This window comes from Balaenoptera ricei, chromosome 18 (assembly GCF_028023285.1).
Source record: "Balaenoptera ricei isolate mBalRic1 chromosome 18, mBalRic1.hap2, whole genome shotgun sequence".
NCBI lineage: Eukaryota > Metazoa > Chordata > Mammalia > Artiodactyla > Balaenopteridae > Balaenoptera > Balaenoptera ricei.
In genome coordinates this window covers 50,657,730-50,668,704 of record NC_082656.1, presented here as the reverse complement: position 1 = coordinate 50,668,704, position 10,975 = coordinate 50,657,730, and the positions used below count along the sequence as shown (strand labels likewise).

Here is a 10,975-nt window from a genome sequence, read left to right as displayed (position 1 = left end):
GAGGGCCCTAAGAATTGTGCTAAGTCTACTCTACTTGTGTTCTGTAAGTGGAACAACAAAGCCTGGATGACAGCACACCTGTTTACAACGTGGTTTTACTGAATACTTCAAGCCCGCTGTTGAGACCTACTGCTCAAAAAACAAAAAAGATTCCTTTCAAAATATTACTCCTCAATGACAATGTGTTTAGTTAACCAACAGCTCTGAGGCTAGATGTACAATGAGATGAATGCTGTTTTCATGCCTGCTAACACATCGATTCTGCAGCCCATGGATCCAGGAGTAACTTCGACTTTCAAGTCTTATTATTTAAGAAATATCTTTAATTTTTTCATATGAACCATAGATTTGATATGTCTGGTTAAAAAAAATCCTGCTGTAAGATGAATAATTTTTGAGGATCTAATGTATAACACGGTGACTACAGTTGATAACACTGTATCGTATAGTTGAAATTTGTTATGAGAGACCTTAAATCCTTAAATGTTCCCACCAAAAAAAAAAAAAAAAAAGGTAAATATGTGAGGTGGTAGATGTGTCAATTAACTCCATGAGGGGAGAATCCTTTCACAATGTATATGTATATCAGATCATCACATTGTACACTTTCCATACCTTACAATTTTATTTGTCAATTACACCTCAATAAAGCTGGGGGAAAAAAAACCCTATGAAGATTCGAGAAGCCACCACATCAGTAAGAAGTTTAAGTATCCACTGGTCAGAGGACTGCTAGGGCTTCCCCTCCAAAATAAAGGATAAATGATTGCATCTTGCTTATCCCTCCACCAAAAAAGAAGGTCAATAATCCCTGGTTCCAGTAATGGGTACCTGAGACACATTCCTATCTCTCACAACCTATGTTGCACAGTGGGTAATAAGAATATTCCTGGAAGCCACTGATACTCAGAAATGGCTAGCAATAATTTAACTGTAAACAGAAGTGACTGCAAACCACTTAATCCAAATGCATCCCTAACTCACTTACCCTTTCCAGGATCCCAAAAGGCCTGTGCTACTCCCATACCACCCAACACAAGAGAAAGTTAGAGTGTAGATTAAGCAGAAAAAAATCTTGCTGGTATTTTTATTTGGATGCCATTAAATGTACAGTTAACTTAATAGTGAACAAGATAAAATAAAATTAGTTCTCTATTACACCATACCCCAAAATGAACTCTGGATGGATGAAAGGTATTAACATGAAAAATATAACTATAAAAATTCATGTGGAAGAGTAAACGTACAAGAGTAGGCACAAGCATAGCCACAGCAATTCTGAAAAAGAATCTTAGAGTCAGCTGGTCAAGTTTCACTAAAAGTCTTTTGAAATTATTGACATGAATTGTAATAAGTTTATAGATTAATTAAGGAAAAATTAAATTGTGGGGATATCTAGAATCCTACTTTTTTGAAATCATCTAGCAACATTATAACCCTAAGCATGGGGATTTTCCCCTTTACTTTAATATTATAGCTCAAAAACCAGATAAGTACATTTAGCAGTTTTAGGCATTTTATTAAAGTCCAAGCTTATTTTGAGTTTTAGATTCCAGACATTATTCTCATTTTTTCAACAAATCCTTGGTCCTATAATGTGCTTTAAAGTTCTGAGCACTAACATTATTTGCTGCTCATAGGTTATTTCTAGTGTGTCTAGAAACATTTTCTTTTTTTTCCTTCTTTGTCCTGATTTTAAAACTGTCCTAATTTTTTAAGGTTGGATGAAAATTAGCCTCCAAATAAGCAAAGTTTTACTATCACTTCAAGGAATTAAGAGCAAAAATTCCATTAGTTAAAGCAGAGTTAACTCAGCAAATTTTTCTATAATACCAATAATTTCTGTAGAACTACTATGTGCAAGACACTGTTCTAACGTGCTTTACAAACATTAAATGACTGAATTCTCCGTAATTCAGTAGATATTAAAGTATCACATGGCTTTCAGGATAAATACCAGTTGCTAGTGTATGAACAAGTAGGATAAGAAGGATTTTAGATTCAGAGTGTAGGACATCACAGAGCTTAGTATAAGCAGCCAATTTTAAGGTTTACTATTTACTATTTACACATTTACTATTCTTCTCTCTCCAAACTCACAAGCACATACCAAGTTAGCAAGTTATGAAATTTTGCATGAATATAAGTTCTGGTTTACTTATGCTTTCTTTTAAAGCTTGTTAGTTTGTCCATAAATATTATTCTAGAGCCATTACTAAATATATCACATTCAAAAACAACAACAATCTGGAAAAAGTAAAAACTATAAAGACAATTAAAAATCAGTGGTTTCCAGAGGTACAGGGGGAGGGGAAGGAATACTGAATATGTAAAGCACAAGGGATTTTTTAGGGCAATGAAACAATTCTGTATAATAATATAATGTTGGATATACAATGCTATGCATTTGTCAGTGTCCTCACATACAGATTTTCTGGTTCTATAAACATGGCAATTTTGTTAAATTCTATTGTGTTTCCTCACCATTAAGAGAAAAAGAAAGTATGGTTTGTTTATAAATGTATACTCTGCCTTACTGAGTATTTTCTGGTAAGGAAAGTTACTGTTTTGGTGAGGCATTAATAAACCCTAATTCTTCCATTTACAATTAAAAAAACAAACAAACAAACAAAAAAAACAAAAAAAAACAACAACAAGGAGCTAAGTAAATCTTTAATGGACATGATATAGATTTATAAACAGAAGGATTATACATAATAAAAGATAATTTTAAGATAGGTTGCAACAGCACGCTAATAAAAGCAGCTGGTTTATAAATGTTTAATTTTATATTAAGATCTTTAGAATAAGACATACTTTCACATTAGAGAAAAGATTTCTTCATTATTACATTTATTAGAATTTCTCCACGAGTCAAGTTTATAAGGTTGATGTGAATTCAGAAGTATAACAATTTGGACCATTCTGAAAGATTTTGACATTCTAGAGGCTTAACAATAGTTTCATTATGCGAAAACTTGCTTGAATTTTTAGTTCCATGTATTGCTTAACCACAAATTAATCTGTAATCTTCATTTAACAAGTAAAAGACCCACTGAGATTATTTTCAAAGTTTATTTTCAAAGTTTACCAGTATGTGAAAGGTACATGAAAACTTTTCTATACTATTTTAGCAAGTTTTCTGTCTGAAAGTATTTCAAAATAAAAAGCTAAAAAAAAAAGGTAACCACTCTGTTTACTCTGCATGTAGTTGAACCACTAAAATACATTGTTTGATGAGATAACGATATTTACTTTAATACTCATCAGTGATTTTCCTTTAACTAGGTTATTAAATATATTTTCTATTGATAAATTAAAGACAAATTATTCTCTCTCTTCCCCTCCCTCCAACAGACATGAACCAGAAAATATAGGTGTTTGAAAAATAAACTGGGGAGTATACAATGGTACAATCACCTTGGAGTTGTCTGGCAGGTTCTTTTAAGGTAAAACATTCATCTACTCGATGATTAGCAGTTCCACTCCTAGGTATTTATCCAAGAGAAACAGAAACATATACCCACAAAAAGACTTGTATAAAAATGTCCATAGCAGCTTTATTCATGATAGCGCCAAACTGAAAACAAACTAAACATCCATTGACAAGTGAATGAATAAACAAACTGTGGTATATTTATGCCCAGCAACAGTAAGAAATGAACTTCTGATACAACATAAAATGGATGAAAACATATAATGTTGAGTGAAAGAAGCTAGACACAAAAGGGTACATACTGTACAATTCCATTTATTTTTAGTCCATGAAGAACAAAACTAAGCTATGGTGAGAGAAATCACAAAGTGTTTGCCTCTTGATGGGTGGTAGTTGAGACTTACCAAAGGGGTATAAGGAAACTCTCTATCTTGTTTCAATATATGCAATTATTACATATGTAAATTATTACATGTAAATTACACTTCAACTGAAATGAAAATTAAACTTCTATTGAAAAACTATATTCTAAAAGAAAGAGTAACAGGAACAAAAATCGAAGAGTTTTAACATTTCTATTTTCAGGATGCTTACCTGTCTAAGAGCTGATCATGTTTTTCTAGAGCATTCTTTTCAGCCATCACTGCTCGGTCCTTTTCAGCCACAGCATTATCCCTTGCTTCTCGGAGGTTTCTAAAGTGTAAATGTACACTTCAGTTATTCTGACTACACAAGTATCCATCTTTTAAAGACTCATAAATGGGCTTGCTTGGAAATTGGACTAACTGATAATCTCAGGGACACCCTAAGGGTTGGTGTCCCACAGTGTATATTATACAAATGTGCCTGGCTTGGTGAGTTTCTCTAGCAGCACACAGCAGTGTAGGTACAAACATGGTCTAATCTCTAAATGTCATACTACCTTTCTCCACAATTCTTCTCCACAAGGGTCGAAGGTAGGGTAAACAGTCTGTATTTATATCAACTCATTTAATTCCTACCATAATCTAATGAGGTAGGTATAATTACCAACATATTATCCACAAGAGAGCTGAGGTTTTGAGAAGTTAATACATGCAATATAAAATGTTATAATGAGGGATATAGAGATCACAGGAATCCAAATGGAAATGAAGTTTGGGACACAAGCAGGAGAACAGCTAAACTGATAGACCCTGGGTCTCACATGGAGAGGAAGGAAAGAGAAGGGAACACAGAAGGACTGAGATTAGGAGAAAGTAAGGGACAAAGGACTTGAAGTCCTGATAAGATGCCTAACAGATTAAGTGGAAGTGGTTGTACAGGCAAGATGGAAAAATAGAGATTGCTGTCGGAGAACAGTGATTCAGAGGTAGAGTAGTGTCTTCAGCCCTGGAATTTTAGTTCATAAGATGCAGGGGGTGACATTAGAGTAGCTAAATGAGAGAGCTGAGGTGAAGGTCAATATTCATGCAGGGCTCAAGGAAGTATGAGGTCAGACTGTGAGTCATCCATTTACAGTGCTGATGACAGCAGGAACTGAAATTGACAGAAAGATACATTGAGTGACACTTAAGGGGAATGTCCAAAAGGTGGAAGGTAACAATAGTGAGTAATTAGGAGCGATACAGACACATACGGGCCCTCAAAGATCAAATCCTGTTTGTCTGGTTTTTAAAAAATTTTATTTATTTATTTATTTATTTATGGCTGTGTTGGGTCTTCGTTTCTGTGCGAGGGCTTTCTCTAGTTGCGGCAGGTGGGGGCCACTCTTCATCGCGGTGCGCGGGCCTCTCATTATCGCGGCCTCTCTTGTTGCGGAGCACAGGCTCCAGACGCGCAGGCTCAGTAATTGTGGCTCACGGGCCTAGTTGCTCCGCGGCATGTTGGATCTTCCCAGACCAGGGCTCAAACCCGTGTCCCCTGCATTGGCAGGCAGATTCTCAACCACTGCGCCACCAGGGAAGCCCCTGTTTTTGTTTAATCAAAGTGGAAGTTTGAATAAAGAAAAATACCAACAGTAACTCTTCTTTCAGAGAGTCAATTTTTTTTGAAAATCCTCTTCTCTAACAGAGTTATAACATAAATAAATTTGGAGTATAACATAAATGATTGTGCTCACTTAATCCCTACAAATCCTTGATGTTATACTTTCTAAGCTGCTTTACAGCTGAATAAACTGAAGTTTAGAGGGCTTAAGTCCCTAGGCCCAAGTCACACAGCCTAAGTGTTAAAGCCATAATTTGAGCCCAGCTATGTCTTACTCCAATGTGAGTGTTTTTTTATATCATATCAACCCATCTCCCAGAAAGAACTGGATTGGATATTAGAATTTGGTTTTTATTACTGATGGAGAATGTCAGTAGGGAGCCATGAAGATCCACACGGTTTGAGTAAATCTATCTAATAACTATTAGATAGAACTATTTAGTGGTCATACTTGCTGTGCCAGTGCTCAAAGTCATCTTTTGTACGGTGACGCTAACAACAATTTTAAAACTTAGACTATGTCAGCCGATAGCGATTCATCAGTAAAATAGCTTATGAGCCAGAAATAAAATAATTAAAAAAAACTGGAGTACAGATAACTCTTATTAAAAAGAAAATAACTTTTGTACACTATTATCTAAGTGCAGGTACATTTTAAAGTAGATATGACAAAATAGCAAGTCATTATTTTCTGGTATCATCCTGACTGCAAAGACCTTCAGAAATATTCTACTATTATCAAATTAACTGAAACATGAAATTTTTAATTTTATAGATAGAATGAAATTCTCAAAGTATATTAAACATTTATATATTTTTCATCCCTAGAGGATCTATACATTTTAGTCAGTAAACCATCCAAAATTGGTCACAACTTTCATTTCTCAAATACTATAGCCTTATTATTCTGTAAGTTATTTCAGTTGCAAAATTCCAAGTAGATACATTTACAGTACTAATTAATCATGAATGCTTAGCTGGCAGATGGAAAAGCTTCAGTCCCTAGCTATATATATTTTCTTTACTGCAAAAATGGGCAACAGAAATAAAAGCAAATATGGTAATTAGACTTACCATGGTGATCATTTTGAAATGTATAGAACTATGGAATCACTATGCTGTGGAACAGGAACTAACATAGTATTGTAGGTCATTATACCTCAGAAACAAACAAACAAACAAACAAACTCAGAAAAAAAGATCAGATTTGTGGTTACCAGAGGTGGGGATGGGGGGAGGGGGAATTGGATGAAGGGGGTCAAAAGGTACACACTTCCAGTTATAAGGTAAATAAGTACTAGAGATGTCACGTACAACATGATCAAAACAATGAACACTGTTGTACGTTACATATGAAAGGTGTTAAGAGAGTAAATCTTAAAAGTTCTCATCGTGAGGCAAAAAATTTTTTTTCTATTTCTTTAATTTTGTACCTCTGTGAGATGATGGATGGTCACTAAACTTCTTGTGGTCATCACTTCATGATGTATGTAAATCAAATGATTATGCTATACACCTGAAACTATACAGTGCTGTGTGTCAATTATATTTCAAAACCAGAAGAGAAAGAAAGAAAAGAAAGAAAGGAAGGATGGAAGGAAGGGGGAAAGGAGGAAAGAAAGGAAGAAAGAAGAAAAAGAAAGAAAGAAAGGAAGGAGGGAGGGAGGGAAGAAAGAAAGGAAGAAACAGAGAAAGAAATACAACCCAGAATAAACAAACACTAGGGCTTATGAAAGGAGGTGTCATTAGAAGATACCAGTGCATTCACCATGCTACAATCTATACCATCCGGTTAACTATAATTAGTGCTATATTTAGGCATGAACAAAATTCTATGGCCACAAAGAAGACGAGTTGATTATTTTTAACTGGAGGAACAGATGAGTGAATGACGGGAAGACATGTAAGTTGGGCCTTGAAGGACCAATAAATAAAGGTAATTCAAAAAGAGAAAAACTGAAATGAATGGGAGAAAGTGCTAGAAGCTGAAGTTTCTACCAGTAGATCCTCTCATAGGTGTTTGCTGGTAAGATTTCTGTGTAAACTGTTCTTTTTTTTTTTTTTAATAAATATATTTATTTGTTTATTTTTGGCTGCGTTGGGTCTTCGTTGAGGTGCGTGGGCTTCTCATTGCAGTGGCTTCTCTTGTTGAGGAGCACGGGCTTCAGTAGTTGTGGCTCACGGGCTCTAGAGCTCAGGCTCAGTAGTTGCAGCGCACGGGCTTAGCTGCTCCGCAGCATGTGGGATCTTCCTGGACCAGGGCTCGAACCCGTGTCCCCTGAGCTAGCAGGCGGATTCTTAGCCACTGCGCCACCGGGGGATTCCCTGTAAACCGTTCTTATCAGGTACCACGCCTTCCACATCCTGCCACAACTTGCATACTTCAAGAAGAAGCAGCACAATTCCTTTTAACATAAAGATTAGAAATACTTCCTTTAATATTATGAATTGACTTTTAATGTTTCAAATTAAGTTTGAGAAATAGAAACTGAGCGATTCTTCCACTGACGATAAGAGTAATAGCAAACACAGAGTGCTCACCCTGTGCTAGGAACTTTGCTAGGCAGTGACCATATAATAACTCATTTAATCTTCATGACAACCCCACAAAGCGTAGGTTGTATCACTATCTCCATTTTATGAAGAAGACTGAAACACAGAGAAGTTAAGTATTTGCCTACAACAGTCACGTGGCAAGTAAACTATGGAGCCCAAATTTGAACCAAAACCATATGGTGCTAGAGTCTATGCTCTCCATCATAATAGGTTGCCTCTCTGAAGAGTCCCCTTGTTTCACAGAAATCTTCTCTTTGGGAAATTCTGTCATTATGAGATTTATATTACATGATTACCTCCTAACACAATAGATGTTAAATCAAAAACAGTTCTTGGAAGAATTGTGAATATATTATACACCTGTTTTTATGGCCCATGCTCTTTCAAACTCACACTGGTTTGATAAAACACCAGATGGATTGATTCCTGTCACAGATAAAACCAGAACTGCCATATAACTAATAAACTATCCATTTAAAAATGTTAAATGCATTAGAAAATGTAACAGAAATACAATTACAGAACAAATAGCAGGAATTCAAATGTTCTCCAAAAGACAAACTTGAAAAATTGACAGCATGAACAAGCTAATGGAGCTAAAGTTTTAAAAGTCCAAACTTGGCCATCATCAAAAAATCTACAAACAATAAATGCTGGAGAGGCTGTGGAGAAAAGGGAACCCTCTTGCACTGTTGGTGGGAATGTAAATTGATACAGCCACTATGGAGAACAGTATGGAGGTTCCTTAAAAAACGAAAAATAGAACTACCCTACGACCCAGCAATACCACTACTGGGCATATACCCTGAGAAAACCATAATTCAAAAAGAGTCATGTACCAAAATGTTCATTGCAGCTCTGTTTACAATAGCCAGAACATGGAAGCAAACTAAGTGTCCATCAACAGATGAATGGATAAAGAAGATGTGGCACATATATACAATGGAATATTACTCAGCCATGAAAAGAAACGAAATTGAGTTATTTGTAGTGAGGCGGATGGACCTAGAGTCTGTCATACAGAGTGAAGTAAGTCAGAAAGAGAAAAACAAATACTGTATGCTAACACATATATATGGAATCCAAAAAAAAAAAAAAAAACAGGTCATGAAGAACCTAGGGGCAAGATGGGAATAAAGACACAGACCTACTAGAGAATGGACTTGAGGATATGGGGAGGGGGAAGGGTAAGCTGTGACAAAGTGAGAGAGTGTCATGGACATATATACACTACCAAACGTAAAATAGATAGCTAGTGGGAAGCAGCCGCATAGCACAGGGAGATCAGCTCGGTGCTTTGTGACCACCTAGAGGGGTGGGATGGGGAGGGTGGGAGGGAGGGAGATGCAAGAGGGAGGAGATATGGGAACATATGTATATATATAACTGATTCACTTTGTTATAAAGCAGAAACTAACACACCATTATAAAGCAATTATGCTCCAATAAAGATGTTAAAAAAAATAAAAAATAAAAAAATAGAAGTTCAAACTGAGTATATAATCAAACGTAATCGTAACAGAGAAAGATGCTGGGAGTTGGCCAACATTACAACAAATGTTTTAAAATATAAAAATTCAAATATCTCATCCCTAGAAATGCTTTTTAGAAAGCTAACATTTGATTCCCAAGATGTTTTTCATAATACTTTCATGTTGTTTCTTACTAACTCCATCTCGATAACACGTATTTCTCTCTCCCCATCCATCCTATATTTGTGTGTGGGAGGTGGATTGAGAGGAAAGATGGCAGAAAAAGGAAAAGAAACCTTATCAATCCTATGTAAAATGCAAAAGAAAAGTGAGTTTCCCAGTATTATCACTAGTGTCCAAATAATGTATTTTTTAACTTAGGCACTCCTTAGAGTGAAAGGGGTGCTATTAATAATTATGCTACAGAAATAGGCATAAACCAGCACTTTTGTGGAAAAACAACTGGGAGATATCACTTAAATTATCACATTCAAACAAGAAACTTAAAGAGTTAAGTTCTTGACTATTTCTCCAATAAAAGGATTTTACTGAAAACCCCAGTACAAAACATACAATATCATCAGACTTCTGTACAGGAAGGAATATATTTTCTTACTACTAGAAGACCAGTTTCATAGTACCAATAGGTCAAATCAAAATACATCCTTGAAAAGTGGTAAGGAAAATGTGAGAAGAATGAGAAAAACTTCAGGAACCCTTAAAATTCTAACAGGAACAAATCAGAATTTGGCAATGCCAAGAGCATGTGTTAGCCTGAATAAACATCACAAATGCCTCAGAACTTGAAATTTACCAAGGATAAACAGTGAAAGAAACAGGGTTGTCAGCAGAGCTTAGCAAGCACAACTAAGCAACCCATTCTCCTCCTTCTGCCTCCATGTAAAAATATTTTTGGTCAATAAAAGTGAACATATTTTTTCCAGTTGGAACAAAAAGGGACTGAAACAGGCTGTTTATATGACAAGCTTATTTATAGGAAAAGCATCTGAATTAATCTCTTCTACCTTCAGATTCTTCTTCCTGGACAAAACATAAAACTGCCCATTTGCATTTGATTTTAAGATGGCATGACAAAAGCCCAGGACCAGATGGCTTCACAGGCAAATTCTATCAAACATTTAGAGAAGAGCTAACACCCATCTTTCTCAAACTCTTCCAAAAAACTGCAGAGGAAGGAACACTCCCAAACTCATTCTATGAGACCACCATCACCCTGAGACCAAAACCAGACAAAGATACTACAAAAAAAGAAAATTACAGACCAATATCACTGACGAATACAGATGCAAAAACCCTCAACAAAATACTAGCAAACAGAATCCAGCAACACATTAAAAGGATCATACACCATGATCAAGCAGGATTTATCCCAGGGATGCAAGGATTCTTCAATATATGCAAATCAATCAATGTGATACACCATATTAACAAATTGAAGAATAAAAACCATATGATCATCTCAATACATGCAGAAAAAGCTTTTGACAAAATTCAACACCATTTATGATAAAAACCCTCCAGA

At 35.6% G+C, this 10,975-nt stretch overlaps 1 protein-coding gene across 5 annotated transcripts in view; it reads right to left on the bottom strand.

Annotated features, from left to right (window-relative positions):
• PIBF1 (progesterone immunomodulatory binding factor 1) overlaps positions 1–10,975 on the bottom strand; it is a 200,177-nt gene that overhangs the window by 130,846 nt on the left and 58,356 nt on the right. For all 5 annotated transcript variants that reach the window (XM_059902534.1, XM_059902533.1, XM_059902535.1 and 2 more), the window contains one exon: positions 4,031–4,129. In XM_059902534.1, coding sequence (XP_059758517.1) covers positions 4,031–4,129 — 99 coding nt within the window. The remainder of the gene's footprint in view (positions 1–4,030; positions 4,130–10,975) is intronic.